Here is a 16,261-nt window from a genome sequence, read left to right as displayed (position 1 = left end):
GCTTCCTCTTATTTTAGCTATGCATACTTTTATATTTATTTAAAATTAGAGGTTTTTCTGGGGTCTGAGATAGAGTATGCTGTTAACTTTAGGGAAACAAGACATGACTTTTCCCCTCAATTTAGAGAACCTTAGAAGACTGTCGTTCTGAGGATAGACTGACCATTCTGTGCACAAAACTTTCCCAGCCTGTGAGATTTTGTCTCTGCTGAAGGGAGTTGTGTTCAGGATTATTGCATGGTGCCCTGATTATGCCTTCTAGTGATCACGGTACCGCCTTGCCCAGCTTTAGACTTTTTTTGCTCTAAACTTAGCATATTTTTTATTTTAAAGGCCAGATATGTACTGACTTAGTGTGTACCTCTAGTACAGTACACAGTTGCTGTGTTTAAATATCAGGCTTTTTAGTTTTCCTGCTAGTTAAAATTTTATGACTTGCAATTTTTTTAGCAACTCTATGGAGTTTTGGCATTTATCATTTTGTGGTTAATTACTTATTTTAAAATATTCATTGCTTTATTTTTTAATCTAAGAAATTATAAGCTAGGTAATGGTGGCAAATTCCTATAATAGTACTTGGGAGGTAGAGGTGGGGGAATCATAAGCCTTGGCCAGCTTGGGCCGTAAAAAAACCTTGACCCAAACCAACATGAACAACAAAACCCTGACTATATCTCATTGATTCTAACTGTAGATTCTAACTTCCTTCATAGGTATTAAAAGAGATATCGAGGAGCTTTGTGAAGCTGTACCACAGCTTGTCAGTGTGTTCAAAATTAAGGACAAAATTGGAGAAGGTAAGTTAAAGGTATGTTCTACTGTTGTTAAACTGTTGAAACCATAATGATGTAGTAACTGTGGTAACAGGTTTTCTCCTTTAGACAGAACGAAAGTAGTAAATATTAGAATAAAATAGTCATAACTTAGTATTCCTTTTAGACACTGTGTAATCTCTTAATAGAATTGTCTTTGTTAGCATTTTTTAAGCCTAACAGAATGTTTACTTGATTGCTTCATAGGCACCTTCAGCTCTGTTTATTTGGCCACAGCACAGTTGCAAGAAGGACATGAAGAGAAAATTGCGCTGAAACACTTAATCCCAACAAGTCATCCTGTGAGGATTGCAGCAGAGCTTCAGTGTCTGACGGTTGCAGGGTAGGCATTTAAAGGCATTTCAATGGAACGGGCTATGTGTGGTTTATAGTATTTACAGTAGCTTAACAGGACTGATGAACATGTGGCTAAATAACAGCTATTTGTTGTTCTTGGCTAATGCTTTGCCCTGTGCCTTGTGATGCTTAAATTGCTATTCATCATTTTAGAGGGGATTTTTCTTGAGGCTCAGCCTGGCATCTTGTTCTTACTCGATGTATTTTATAGCCCTCCTTCCTGGTCAATAGTCAGCCTTGGCTTCTGGTCTGGGCTTGTTCTTAGTGTGAAGAACTGTTTGACTCCGCAGTTCTGACAGTCTTGTCTCCTGTGTCTTTGTTAGAGCAGAGTCATGTGGCATGTTTCCCTTGAGTTTCTCTCGGCTAGGTTACTCCTGTCCACTCTGGATATGATGGCCTGCTCCTGTGCTGACGTGTCTGCTCTTCTAGTAGCACTATTGGTCCTTTGCTCTCTTTAATGACAGAATTTCTTAAAGGTTACTATTCAGTGTGCCATTTACAGATTATGATGTAATGATTTTATACATGCAGATAATGTTTAATGATCAAATCAGAGTCACTAATAATTGTATCTCTGTAAAGATTTATCTTTTCTGCGTGTTTCAAACCTTTAGATGAAATGTATAAATCAGTTGTTGTGAACTTTAGCCAGTCTGTTGTGTGGCAGCACACTAGACCTTGTCGCTCTTAACCAGTGCATAACCGTCATCCAACCTCCTGTGTCCCCTGCCTACTAACCTTGCCTCTCGTCGTCCTATATTACTTCCCACTTCTGTGAGGTCAGCTTTATTGGCATCTTCACATGAATAAGATCATGTGATATTTGTCTTTCTGTATAGTGCACCCAAACATGGGTGTGCACATACGCTACTTAGTTTTAATCTGCCTTCCCTGACCAGAAAATAACCACTCCAGTAAATGTTCTCATCTGCCTGTGTGCAGAAGGTACCACCATCTCTATCTCCTTAGCTGCTCAAGCCAAGCATGTATATATCATATCATCCAGACATATATATATCATCCTCCAGACACATGTTTATCATCCTCTGCATCTTCATTTTACTCCTGAACTGTGCTTGTCATCAAGTATGTAAACATTTATCAAAATATGGCATGCCTCTAATCTCAACTCCTGGGAGGCCAAGGCAGGAGGATTGCCATGAGTTTTTAGACCGGACTGAACTATAGTGAGAGCAGGACCAAAAAAACAAAACACACACTCCCCTTTTTTTCCCCTGTAAGTTGGTTTCACACTTTGAAAGACGTCATAGTTAATGTGTTTTCAGCTCGACAGGGTCTAGAATTATGTAGATACAAGGCTCTAGGCACACTTGTGAGGGATCATTGATATTCTAGAATAAAGATAGCTTCTGAGGCTTGGGGGATTATCTTGGTTAGGTTATGTGGTGTGGGGAGACCCATTTTAACTGGGCAGGGTCATTCCCTGGAAGGATCCTGGACTGTACAGACAGGAGACAGTTTTCTGCTCCCTGATGTGGATGTGATGTGACCAGCTGCTCCAGAGCTGCAGCCTTGATGGAACTGTCTTAGTCAGGGTTTCTATTCCTGCACAAACATCATGACTAAGAAGCAAGCTGGGGCAGGGCAGTGGTGGCGCACTTCTTTAATCCCAGCACTTGGGAGGCAGAGGCAGGCGGATTTCTGAGTTCGAGGACAGCCTGGTCTACAGAGTGAGTTCCAGGACAGCCAGGGCTATACAGAGAAACCCTGTCTTGAAAAACCAAAAAAAAAAAAAAAAGAGAAGCAAGCTGGGGAGAAAAGGGTTTATTCAGTTTACACTTCCACATTGCTGTTCATCACCAAAGGAAGTCAGAACTGGAACTCAAGCAGGTCAGGAAGCAGAAGCTGATGCATAGGCCATGGAGGGATGTTTCTTACTGGCTTGCTTCCTCTGGCTTGCTCAGTTTGCTTTCTTATAGAACCCAGGCCTATCAGCCCAGGGATGGCACCACCCACAGTGGGCCCTCCCCCCTTGATCACTAATTGAGAAAATGCCTTACAGCTGGATCTCATGGCGGCATTTCCTCAAGGGAGGCTCCTTTCTCTGTGATAAATCCAGCTTGTGTCAAGTTGTCACATAAAACCAACCAGTACAGGAACTGGGCACCAGAGTCAAAGGTTTCTCCTTAGGTTGCTTTGTTAGGGTTTTGTTTTGTTTTCCATTATGTGAACAGAAAAAGGCATAAGGTGGTGGTGGTTTTAGATGCTTCCTTGCCAGGTTTTCCTACTTTATGGATAACCACATTCCTTCCTTCCAAAGTCCCATCTTTTACAGAGGTCCTGCATATCGAGTAGTATACATATCTAGAGGAAACTCCCTGCATTCAAATCATACTTTTGTGATTTAGCGACTTCTGTGACATTGGAGATGTTCTTAGTCCCTCACCTCATTTTCTTGTAAAAATAGCGGAGATGACCTTTCCCATGAGGGGGTTGTGAGACTAGGGGCTTGTTGTTTTGTTTGTTTGAATTGAGAAATTTTTGGATGGAGTATATTCTGGTCATGGTTTCCCTTCCATCCAGTCCCTTCTAGGACTGTCCCATGCACCCCACTCCACACTCTTTGTCTCTTTAGAAAGCAGACAGGAAAACAGAAGACCAGGAATGGTAGCACACACCTTTAATCTCAGGAATCGGGAGTTAGAGGCAGGCAGATGTCTGAGTTCTAGACTAGTCTGGTCTACAGAGTGAGTTCCAGAACAGCCAGGACTACATTGAGAGACCCTGTCTCAAAAATCAAAAAAGAATGAAAAACCACAAGAGAAACACGCACACACACACACACACACACACACACACACACACACACACACACACGGTCAGACCAAAAACAAGGATCTCAAACAAAACAATATATGTTTACAAAAATCTGTCAAGTCTCTTTTTTTGCGTGTGTTTTGTGTTGCCCGTCTACTGCTGGACATGGGGCCTACCTTTAAGGGTGGTCAATATGCCTGGTGAGAAAACTAACTTTTCCTTTACAAGCTGGTGTCAGTTGCAGGATAGTTTCTTGGTTAGAGTTGGGAGCCCATGTCTTAGCCCCCTCTTACCCCACCGTGCTGGGTCCCCATCTGGCTTGAACTTGTGCATTCTGCCCCTGTTTCATAAGCTTATGCATGTGTCAGTTCTGCTGTGTTCTGGAAGACACTGTTTCCTTGGAGTCGTCCATTCCGCCTAGCTTTTAAGTCTTCTGTTTTTTCTGTGTAGCTGTCTGGGCTCTGAGAAGAGAGGTTTAGAGATGTCCCATTTAGGACTGAGTGTGTTAGAATCTCGCAAGATTGAGTTTATCTCTAGGTATGAAATGCTTAGAGCAAAGCTCGGCTGCTCAGAGAGATGGTCAGTGAGTGTTACTTACGTTGAAATGTAATACTAGTCGTATCTCATCTGCTAATAAGTCTTGTTATCTGCAGATAGCTCATGTTTGCATTGTTATAGTAACCTTGTAACTGGTGCTATTTTAGTTTGAAAATTTTATCTTTTACATGTCAGTTAAATACTGATATTCATGAATGTGATTTTGCATTTTCTAGTAGTAAGTATATATGCGTTGCTAAAATAATTCTTTTTTTAAAGGTGTTAAGTTACAATGTGTTCTACATTCCCTCTAAAGTTCGTTGTGGATTTTCCACTAGGGGGCAAGACAATGTCATGGGAGTTAAGTACTGCTTCAGAAAAAACGATCATGTGGTTATTGCTATGCCGTATCTGGAACACGAGTCTTTTTTGGTAGGTTTTAATAGTTTTGAGCTTTAATCAGCTAAATGTTCAAATTGAAAAAATTTTGTGACTTCATTCATAACTTTATTTTAGGACATTTTGAATTCTCTTTCCTTCCAAGAAGTTCGGGAATATATGTTTAATCTTTTCATAGCTTTGAAACGGATTCATCGGTTTGGTATTGTTCACCGTGATGTGAAGCCCAGCAATTTTTTATACAATAGACGCCTTAAAAAGTAAGTGCAAAGAATCCCAGAAAGCGTTAGCAGTTGAGTTCATGCTGTGGCGTCCGTCTCTTAGACTGAAATGTTCACATTGTTTCTGTTCATGGTTTTATTGTGACTGGGGAGAGGAAATAGAATGAGGAAAGTAAAATTACATCAGTAGCACAGTGCATGTCATGAGATACCCACTTAGAAGGCACTTGGAATCTGTCCTGTTTTGACCTTTGAGCCCTTGTTTCTGGGCTTTCTATTTTTGTTTTAATGAGAACGTTGGACCATATAATACATTTTTTGTTTGAAAACCAAAGTTGCTATATGAGTATTTGTGTTGATTATATATGGTAGAGACCTTGTAAACTGAAAATGCCATTTATGTTATATATCATACTTAGTTTGGTGAGGAATTAAAAGTATTCCCTAGCTCTTGTTGTTTAGTTAGAAAATTTCTACTGCTGTGCCATCTTTCCCACTACTGAACAACCCAGGGTTTTGTCTTTTGCCTCTTCTGTGTCCTCTTCTGCTTCACTCAGTACAGGCCAGGAAGGTGACAGACAGTGCTTGGCTGGTTGGTTCAAGGTCAGCCTTAGCTATTAAGTACTTGGGAATTTTTCTCTTTTTTTAAGGAATATTGTACATTCTTAATTGTTCTAGACTGAATTACAGTTTCTGACTGTGATTTGACAGCATCACAATGTTATTAAGACTGACTCTCTGGAGGAGGGTGATAATACGTGATTTGCTTCTAAGGTATGCCTTGGTGGACTTCGGTTTGGCCCAAGGAACACGGGACACAAAAATAGAACTGCTCAAGTTTGTCCAGTCTGAAGCTCAGCAGGAAGATTGTTCACAAAACAAGTATCACGGAGTCTCTGGACACAAGGGCCCACGGAGTCGCCCAGCACCTAAACACGGGGAGCAGCAGTGTGCCACAAAACCTTCTGTCAAAAGACCCTACGCAAACACACAACTTCACATTAAGCAAGGAAAAGACGGAAAGGTTCTACCTTTTACATTTTCAATAAGAACATTTAAGAATGTTTCCATCGACCAACAGAGGGAGATCTAATACTAGGATAGCACTTGTGATTAAGAGGCTTTTTACAAACCTATGTTATGCATTTTAGTTGGTTAGTTAATAAGAGTGTTACTGAATCAATTTCACTCTAAACTAAAATTTTCTACTTTGTCAGCTTATGGTTTGCAGTTAGAGATTACATTATATGATATTCTATGTTATAAAATTTAAATTAGTTGTCCTCCCTCCCTCCTCTTCCTCTTCCTCCTCCTCCTCCTCCTCCTCTTCCTCCTTCTCCTCTCTCTCTCTCTCTCTCTCTCTCTCTCTCTCTCTCTCTCTCTCTCTCTCTCTCTCTCTCTCTCTCTCTCTCATTATGATAGGGGAAATTCGGAAGTGTCTGTTTCCATTCTGGCTGCCCAGGCAAATGAAGCACCTGAGTGTGTGGCCTTGAGAATTTTTAGTGTTGTGTGTGTGGGCTGTGGTGACATGTGGGGGTGGAGTCTTGCCTAGGCTGTGTCTCCGTTCACAGTGTTTGGTGCCTGAGAATGTCTTGGCTGTCACGTAGTCTTTCAAAACTGTGGCAGAGGACAGCTGGCAGAAAGTGTTACAGATGTGACCCTTAATTCTCTTGTTTTTGTTGGTATTGTAGGAGGGATCTGTAGGCCTTTCTGTCCAGCGCTCTGTTTTTGGAGAAAGAAATTTCAATATACACAGCTCCATTTCCCATGAGAGCCCTGCAGAGAAAGTAAGTAATGTAGCTTCATGGGTCAGGTCTCAGTCAGCCGCACACTGACGGGCTCAGGGAAGCCGCTAGAGTAGCATGTGGTAATTTAGCTTTGGCAAAAGGCACTGCTACTTCAAGCATTTACTCCAAATTCAGTCTTTAATCTTTTTCTGAAGTCTTTTTGGTGGAAGTTTTTAGTTTGTCTGTTGCTGTGCTTTCTAGGAACATTCAGAACAAGGCTAGACTTCACCCTGTGATCTCCCAGGACCTCCCAGTTCCAACACACACAATCAGTAGTGTCCAGGCTCCTGTAAAGTGCCTTCAGCTTGGATGGTTCTAAGTTGCCTTAGGTACCCTGTGACAGCAGATTGGCGTAGGCAGTGTAAGGACAGGTTACAGTTGTGACATGGAGTCAGACCTTAGTGATTAGTAACTGTTAGAACTGTTATAATGTTCCTCTAGTGTATCAGGAAATGTTCAATGAAGTGTTAAATGTTTGCCAAGCTCATTAGTAAATTTTAATGTTATTTGACAGAAAACCCCCAAAAAGTCTTTAAACTTTTTTTTTTAAGACACAGGGTTTTACTACATAGCCTAGACTGTCATCAAACTAAGAATTCTCCTGCCTCAGTCTCCCTAGTTGTGCTGTTATTATTATGTACAACCATGTCCAGTGGCCTTAAAATGTTTTCATAGACTTGGCAATCCGGTGGTACCATCAGCAGTTTTCAATGAAGTTCTTGCTTCTGGCTCTGCCGTCATCATGCTCGCTCCCGTTTGAAGGATCGTGTTAAATGTTACAACTTTTTGTGCAGCTCATCAAGCAGTCAAAGACTGTGGACGTGATATCAAGAAAGCTAGCAACAAAAAAGACGGCCATTTCTACAAAAGCTATGAATAGTGTGATGAGGGAAACTGCCCGGTCCTGCCCAGCCATCTTCACTTGCGACTGCTATGGGACAGATAGAGTCTGCAGTGTTTGCCTGTCGAGGTAACATGTTCCTGTGGTGCTGGAGAGTCACAGCATGCGGCCAGACAAGATTAGCTGTTGAAATAACTGGGATATTGGTCTGTGAGTGAGGGAGTAGCATGGGCCCTGGTCACAGCAGTGCAGTGAGTGGATAGCTTGACATGCACTCATTGGGGGAAACCGCTTTCTCTGGAAATCACATTTGCTCAGTGAAGCTGGGTGGGTGGGGCCCTGGAGACCCTCCTTTGCAGATGGCATTGTTTCTGTCCTCTGTACTCTGCCCAAGTTCAGTAACCAGGACCAAGTGATGCTGCTTCTCGCAGCCTTAGGGTTTCCTTCAGGCTTTGTTTTTGTAGATTTTTCCTAGCTAACTCAGACCTACACGTGAATGAGTGTATCAATAACTTAGGATGCCAAACAAAAGAATTTTTATAGAATTCCTGTTGAGTTATATTTTCTATTACGGTTTTTATTATCTACCATCTGTTCTTATACTTGGAAACTAAAATCTGTCTGGGACAAGGCCAGGTCATAAGGATTAGGCCAGGGTGTGGGGGTTGGGGAATAAATGTTTATCACATTAAGTTTTCATTGCTTATAAGAATTTTATTTATATTGCTACCAAGACAGAATTTTATGTGAACTAAATTAATAGCTTACATAGTTCTGTTTTTCTTTTTTGAGACAGGGTCTCTTTAAGTAGCTCTGGCTGTCCTGGAACTATCTGTGTAGACTAGTCTAGCTTCTGTCTTCTAAGTGCTGGGATCAAATGCATGCACCACTGTGCCTTACAAATAGTTGGACTTTAACATAACTAGGGGTCTTACTTCTTCCTGATAGACGGCAGCAGGTCGCCCCTCGGGCAGGCACACCAGGATTCAGAGCGCCAGAGGTCCTGACAAAGTGTCCTGACCAGACAACAGGTACAGAGCGTGAGAAGTCCCCCGTCCCCACCCTGCAGAGCACTTGTCCTGGGTATAGTTGTCATCACCACTGCTGCCCAGAGCCCCACTTGTAAAACAGAGTGTTTCTTTATGGAGCTTCTGATCTTAATGCTGCTTTGTTCTTTTAAATGACCTCCCCTGCAACCTGCCCCATGGATTGTATTTGCTCAGCCTATCTGAAAGATGATTTCACAGAGAATTCTTGCCATCAGCTGTCAGGGACACTATTCAGTCACTTTTCTGTCAGGGTTACAATCACAGTGCTCACCTGTTATACTTAGTACTTTAGAAATTCTCTGGTGTAAGTGAAGTTTTTCATTAATTTTTTTTTCTACCATGAAAATAATACAATAGCAGTCAGTTAACAGATTTTGAAAAATAGAAAAGGTTTCTAGAATCCAAAAAGAGAAGAGAGCCTAGAGAGCCTAAAGAGTTGTAGAGCCTAGAAGACAGCCAGTTAAATGTGCAGTTGGCTCCTGCTGTCGTAGAGTGGGACATGGAGACCCTGTGTTAAATGTGCAGGTGGCCCTGTGGGTCACTTGGATTCACTGTGCACCTGGCTGTGCTGCTAGTGCTGTAAAATGAGTGCGACTGTTGGGATTCTTGTTAGGACACACATGCTCATAAGTACAAAATGACTTGTCAAACATGCTGACGACACTTAGGGTGTTGATGAGCATCTATTATCCAAAGGGTTATGAAAGGAAGTTCATGTGATAGAAAAGATCACCTCTGAGGAAATACTATAGAGTTGGAGATTAGCATTGAGCAGGACCTGAGAAACTCAAGAAATAGCATAGTCGAGTTGCAGAGGAAACCAAACGTGTAGTGTTGCTTAGTACAAAGTGGGAGTCAGGAGATGGACTCTGTGCACCAGAATGACCACTTGGACTGTGGGCCATAGATGCTATTGAAGGGAAGAGACAGAATGGCTGTGTTCTAGAAGGCCAGTGCATGTGTGCAGGGAGAATAGATTCTGCAGGCTAGTGTCCTGCAGGGGTCCAGCTGAGGGGTGACAAGTGCCTGAGGGGCATTTGTAACAAGAATGAAAATGAAGGTGAGCAAATGACGAGCATGCCTAGAAGGTGCTGCTTGTCAGCCCTCACAGGCTGTACTGAAGGAAAGGCTCTCGACATGTTTGCAGTACTAGCTTGAGGGACATGGACATGTGCCCAGAAACTAGGTAGCGAATGAACAAGAGCCTGGTTATAGAGAGAGGTAGAAGTACACTAAGTCACAGCTGGTTTGAGATTTGTGGCGCATCCATACGGGATGTCCTACAGAGCAAAAGTGGGTCTGAAGCTCAGGGAAGGAGCCAGGGTGGAAACAGCTGAGCATCCTGTCTAGGAGGACTGTTCAGGAGAGTATACAGCAAAGAGATCGGGCGCTGAGGAGCCTCAGCACTGATGGTGGAGAAGATGTTGATGGAGTGACAACGAGTCTAATGAAACTAAGAGAGACCGGTGCTGAGGGCCAGGGGGAACCCCACTGACTTAGCAGTGGGATGTTAGGAGAAAGAGTCAAGCCAGCCTGGTTTTGTCTCTGTGCTGGTGCTGGGCTTAAACCCAGGGTTGTAGCTGCACTGGTGTTAATGTTCATTGTGTCTCACTAAAAGGAAAATACCTGGACTATCAAGTCGCCATCTTGAAAACCATCCAGATTTCTTCCCAAATAGCTATTGTTGAATTTCCTTTGATCCTATAAAATGTACATTTATTTACAATTTCTAATGATGAAATATTTCTAATGTACCAGGGTGTTCAAGAGAGAAAACCATTTTGCAGAAGGAACGTTGAGTTAGAGTTGTGGTTGAACTTTAGAATCTCCCAAGAACTTAAGTGTCTATTCCAGAACTCTTCATAGGGAATCCTGTTTACTTGAGCCTGTGTGTCATAACTTAAGGTTTCTACGGTGATGTTAATTCTCAGTAAAGTTCTGCAGCTACTGGTTTAGGTGATCATACATTGAGAATCCCAGGCTAGTTTTTAAAGTATGTTTTCTGTCACAGCGATTGACATGTGGTCTGCAGGTGTCATATTCCTGTCCTTGCTAAGTGGGCGGTACCCGTTTTACAAGGCCAGTGACGACTTAACTGCTTTGGCTCAAATCATGACAATTCGAGGATCCAGGGAAACTATCCAGGCTGCTAAAGCTTTTGGTAAGTTTTAAATTCTAGAACAAGGCTTTTGATTGTCGCCTATAAATTGCTAAATAAATGTTACAAAATCCCCCTCACAAGTAAACTTACTAAGTATTTATAAGTCATGTACCCTTAGGAAATCATTCGCTTGCTTGAAAACAGTTACTTTGTTTTAAGAGTGGACAATTGTTTACAATAGAGTGTTGTATGCCCAGCACACACAGTGCACTAGTGACTGGTGTGTAAAGAGTGGACAGTCGTTTACACTACAGAGTGCTGTGTGCCCACACTAGTGTTTAAGGCTGAACTTTACATTCCTTTCTTTGTCAGATAACTAGAAGTCAGCTTTGTAATCTATGTCTTCCACTGTAATTAGCTTTTATTCTTTACATTTTAATAGTAAGTTTAAATCTGTTGTATATTAAGCATTGTATTTGGCACTGAAATGAGGATTACTGTGAAGGAAGATAACAGAAATGTGTTTTACTAGCCCTTGGTGTCTGTGTGGTTAAGGTAGCAGAGAAGAAATAGTTCTTTTATGGCATAGTCATGTGTGCACACGTATATGCACACATACATGGAATTTCTTTATACATGGAATTTTTTTTTTTGAAACAGGGTCTCACTGTGTACCTCTGGCCCTCCTGAAACTCACAGGGATCTTCCTGCCTTTGCCTCTGAACTGCTTATATTACAAATATGTGATGCCACCCTCAGCTTATGAGCCTAAATATTAGCAACACAGGTTAAGACTGCAATAACACATTCTATGGGGTGCCTGAGAATCGCTTCAGCCTTGCTCTGGTAGCCCAAACTTAAATGGCCACGATGTGTGTGCTTATTCTCCAGGTAGGATTATAGCTGCTACTTCCCAAAGGTCAGCAGATGATATGAACAGACTCTCAGCTGGCCTACCTCAAAAGTAACTAAGCTGCTATGTGCCCAGCCCCAGGACCAGCAATTCTTAAGCAGGAATACATACCAGAATTAACTAACCAATTTTAAGAACTGCATACATCTGCCCCTCCTCTCCCCACTTATGGAAAATACAATTTAAAAAATGGGAATACTTGTTAGGACTCTTTGTGCTTAGAATGGCTAAGAAAGGCCTTTGCTTTGGAGTACCAGCTGCCCAGGTCTGAAGTGCCAGAACACTGTATGGAGGTCTTCAGGAGAGTCTCAAACAGGCTTGCCAAGAGTATGTCGGCACCACTGACTGCAGTGTATGCCTCTTACCTAGTATAAGAACCCTTTGAGGTTAATAGGCTGAAATGATGCACGCAAGGGAGATGCAACATTGTTGTCTTGAAATTAGTATTACATCAAAAAGTATTGCATATGTTCTCAGCCACTTAAAACTTTCCACCTCCAGTAAACACATTTCAGATAAGGTTTGGGGATCTGGAGTGCATCAGCCAGTAACAAAACATTTTGTTAAAGAATTCGAGTTTCTGTCATTGATAATCAAAGTTATAATGAAGTAACATCTGATGAGAAATACTCTGGGGCAAGTTTGTTGATAGCATACAAAGCCTTCTGGGAATTTGCTGTTATAGTGCATTTATTTATTTATTTATTTATTTATTGTGTTAGTTTAGTGGTTTTTCTTTTTTCTTTTTTTTTTTTTTTTTTTGGTTTTTTGAGACGTGGTTTTTCTAGTGTAGCGTCTGTAGTTACTTTAGTCAGATCTTATGACCTTAAACTCATGTAGGAGAAGACTCAGTGCCCACAGACCCACTCTTTCATAAGTGTTGACTCGCCTGTTGTGCAGAGCCTGCCCCATTGCAGTGGGCCTTAAACACTCATTGAATTGTACTGAGTAAATTCAAAGAAAACTTGGAGCTGAAACAAATGCCTGACACAACATATCCTCGCTGAATGTGTTCATTAGGTTGTTCCCTTAATACTTCAAATGTACTCTTTGTCAAGTGCTAAAATGTGTGTGTATTTATGGCCTGGGACTTGCTGAACTTTGTCTCCTGATGTCAGAGCAAGCTAATAAATTAAGGGATAAACTGTACTGCTGTCCTCCTCTGGCAAGAGTTTCCTAGCAAAGCAGAGATAGTTCTAGAAGTAAAACTGGATGGATACGCACCTTCATGACTTAGTGTTCCTTTATCTCTGTTGCTTTCCCTGGCCCTGCCCACCTCTTTCTCCTGTTTGATAATTAGAAAATATGAAGACGCCTTTTTATTACCCAGATTGTTTTGTTGGCAAGCTGCTTATTCCTTCAAAGAATCTATGTGTGCAGCTCAGTGTTTAAGTCACATGTCTGTAATATAAGGAAGTATACAGTATATGATTATCTGTATATAGGGAAGCATACAGCATATGATTACCTGTTTCTGTCCTTATTTTGCTCACTTTGATAGTAAGTTGATGTTAAGTTATTTTAAAAATATTTGGTTTTTAAAAAAAGTGTGTGTGTAGTGTGCCCGTGTGTACATGCGTGCTTGTGGAGTCCTGAGGATGACATCAGGAGCCTTCCTCATTTGCTCTTATTATTCACTGAGGCATAGCTTGCTGGTACGGCTAGTCTTACAGGCCAGCTTCCTCTGAGAGCCTCTGAAGTCTCTGCCTTCTGAGCACGGTAATTAGAGGTGTGCTTTCACACTCAGCAGGCATTGGTGTAGGCTACGGGACCAAAACTCCAGTCTTCACACTTAACACAGCACGGGCTTTATCCACCCGGTTATCCCAGCCTGACTTTTTATTTTTGAAAAACCTGAGATCTGCTTTGTTAATTGATTCATTCATGACCATGCCTGGGGTGGGGACCAGGCACTATTTATTGTCATAGAGCTAAAGTCCTAGTCGAAGGAAAGTATTTGCTGTTAGAGATGAATAGTGTTGAGAAAGAAAGGAAGGAGGTGAAGAGGGTTTAGCTCTTATATGTTGTTCCAGAACAGCATCTAGACTATTGAAGTAACTAGGGTGTTTGGGAGGTCTAGTACAACAGACATTAACTATATCTGGTGTATGTACTGGGAAATGTATAGGAAATGAGAAGTTCAAAATATCTTAATCTTCACAGACTTTGAGGTGAGACAGACATGTCTCATTAGTTATGACAGTAAAAGTAATGATTCAGTTTTTCAGATTATAACAGAAACTTGACAAGGACTTTGAGCATACAGGCCTCTCAATACAGTTCTTGAGCTAGACAGGAGTGTCCTAACACTGGGGCATCCTAGGAAAGACATGGCCCAGAGGCGGCAGGGCTAGGAGCATCCTAGGAAAGACATGGCCCAGAGGGGCAGGGCTAGGAGCATCCTAGGAAAGACACGGGCCCAGAGGGGCAGGGCTAGGAGCATCCTAGGAAAGACACGGGCCCAGAGGTGGCAGGGCTAGGAGGAGGAAGGGAGGAGCTGCAGCTTGTAAATGTTCAGAAGCTGCCAGTCAGGGAAAGCCTGGCCTAGCACAGCAGTCCCTGTTTCCTCTCTCCTCTCCCCTGCTTTATAGTCTGGCTTTCAGCTGTGAGGCTGAATACACCTGAAGTGTGTGGCCCATGGCCTCCCGTCTCGGATACAGAAGGACATTCATAAGGTACATGACTAGACTTATTTGGTTTTCATGAATTGCCTCTGATATATTGAACATTTTTTTCTTTAAGGCAAATCAATTTTGTGTAGCAAAGAAGTCCCAGCACAAGACTTGAGAGCACTGTGTGAGAGACTTCGGGGTCTGGACTCTGCCACTCCCAAGTCAGCTGTTGATCCTGCTGCTTCAGAGAACATTGACCATAAAGCGTCCCATGTACAGGCTTCTCAAGCACAGCACTCAGAGAATACCTTGTATAGAAGGGACAGTGACGGCTGTCAGAGTCATCCTCAAGACTGTACTGCCAACTCAGAAGGCTGGGACTCGGTACCTGATGAAGCCTATGACCTGCTTGATAAACTTCTGGATCTAAACCCAGCCTCAAGGATAACAGCAGAAACAGCCTTATTACATCCATTCTTTAAAGACATGTGCTCCTGATATGGCTCTCTACTCACTGTTGCTGCTATGTGTTGTGAGGTGGGGTAGATAGATAATCACAGATTGTTTGCATCCAAGTCCTGGAGAGAATGAATAACTTATTTTAAGATTATAATATTTGCTCTGATGTCAGATTACAAACAGATTAAGAATTCTTAAAGATCCAGGGGGAGTCATTAACAAGATCTTTGAGTTAGACCACCAGGTAGACTCAGATGCTTAGTGTCCTGCTTTTCTTTGCCTGCAACCTTACTTAGCCTGTTGCATGGGTTCAAGGTGCAGGTCATAAAACTAACAGATATGACAAAGGAGAAAATGAGGGAAAAGCACTGTTTCCAAGGCAGAGTGTGGTCTACACTGTGTGCATGGGGGAACTGGCTGTTGGTAGTGTGTAGGGTGACCTTTCCTGTAGGTGTCCAGATGAACAAATAGTTAAGGAGAGATGTTTGTCACCTCTTAACATAGCCATTGTAAATTATAGGATTTTACTGCAGTTTCTGGGTGCCTAAGTGTTACATGTATTTATATTTGGAGCCCAATAATGTGTGTATTGTTGATAAGACAGAAATGCTTTTCTCATAGTATTATTTTCTCACACCACCTTTGTTTAATTAGGTAACAGCCACAGAGAAAAGTGAGCACAGAGCTGGGGAGATTACTTCTCTCTGCTGAGAGCAGCCACATTTCTGCATTTCTGTTCTAAGTTGATCTTGGTCAGGAGGAATGGGTCTTAGGTAATTGAGAGAAGAGATATAAGGGGACAAAGTAGCAAAGGGCTTGATATGGTGATGTGTGCGCTATGTACTAAACGTCTCTGTGTCCATGGTAGCATACCAGGCTTCACAGGGGTCAGGGGATAGACTTGCTGAGGACTTCCTGCTTGTATTGTCACAGACTATAGGGAACTGTCTCTCAGAGTGTTTACTTTACTGTTGTGAACATGGATAGATCAGTGTGTCTTGTTGATCAATTTGACATGTTTGTATAATATATATTTGTGTGTACACACTTTGTCTTATGCTGTAATTTTTTAAAAACTTGAATGTTTTGGGATATGTATTTAATAATAAACTTTTAGATTCTTATGTCAGAATACTTATTTAAAGAATGATAACTTAAGCCAGGCACATGTGGTATGTGTCTATAATCTGCCCAGGTTACTTGAGCCATGGAGAGCCAGAGAAGAGCGGGGAAGAGAATGGAAAACAGCTTTTACTTCTGTCTTCCCACCAGACGTGCTGGTGCACACCTTTAACGCCAGACCGCAGCAGGCAAAGGTGGACAGATCTGAGTTCAAAGCCAGCTTGGTCTGGATGATGAATTCCAGGCCATTGACTGCTATATAGTGAGACCTTG

The 16,261-nt window shown here is 42.0% G+C and overlaps 1 protein-coding gene across 1 annotated transcript in view; it reads left to right on the top strand.

Moving 5' to 3' along the window:
- Cdc7 (cell division cycle 7) overlaps nucleotides 1-15,997 on the top strand; it is an 18,556-nt gene extending 2,559 nt beyond the window's left edge. The window contains exons 3-12 of the mRNA XM_028782380.1: nucleotides 714-797; nucleotides 1,020-1,155; nucleotides 4,823-4,916; nucleotides 5,001-5,143; nucleotides 5,879-6,128; nucleotides 6,796-6,891; nucleotides 7,686-7,861; nucleotides 8,681-8,763; nucleotides 10,793-10,942; nucleotides 14,538-15,997. Coding sequence (XP_028638213.1) covers nucleotides 714-797; nucleotides 1,020-1,155; nucleotides 4,823-4,916; nucleotides 5,001-5,143; nucleotides 5,879-6,128; nucleotides 6,796-6,891; nucleotides 7,686-7,861; nucleotides 8,681-8,763; nucleotides 10,793-10,942; nucleotides 14,538-14,905 — 1,580 coding nt within the window. The 3' untranslated portion in view covers nucleotides 14,906-15,997. The remainder of the gene's footprint in view (nucleotides 1-713; nucleotides 798-1,019; nucleotides 1,156-4,822; nucleotides 4,917-5,000; nucleotides 5,144-5,878; nucleotides 6,129-6,795; nucleotides 6,892-7,685; nucleotides 7,862-8,680; nucleotides 8,764-10,792; nucleotides 10,943-14,537) is intronic.
- The last annotated feature ends 264 nt before the right edge of the window (nucleotides 15,998-16,261 follow it).

This window comes from Grammomys surdaster, unplaced genomic scaffold, assembly GCF_004785775.1.
Source record: "Grammomys surdaster isolate TR1022 unplaced genomic scaffold, NIH_TR_1.0 751, whole genome shotgun sequence".
NCBI classification, from domain to species: Eukaryota; Metazoa; Chordata; class Mammalia; order Rodentia; family Muridae; genus Grammomys; species Grammomys surdaster.
Note: the sequence above shows the minus strand (reverse complement) of the source record. Positions and strands in the feature narration are given on the sequence as shown.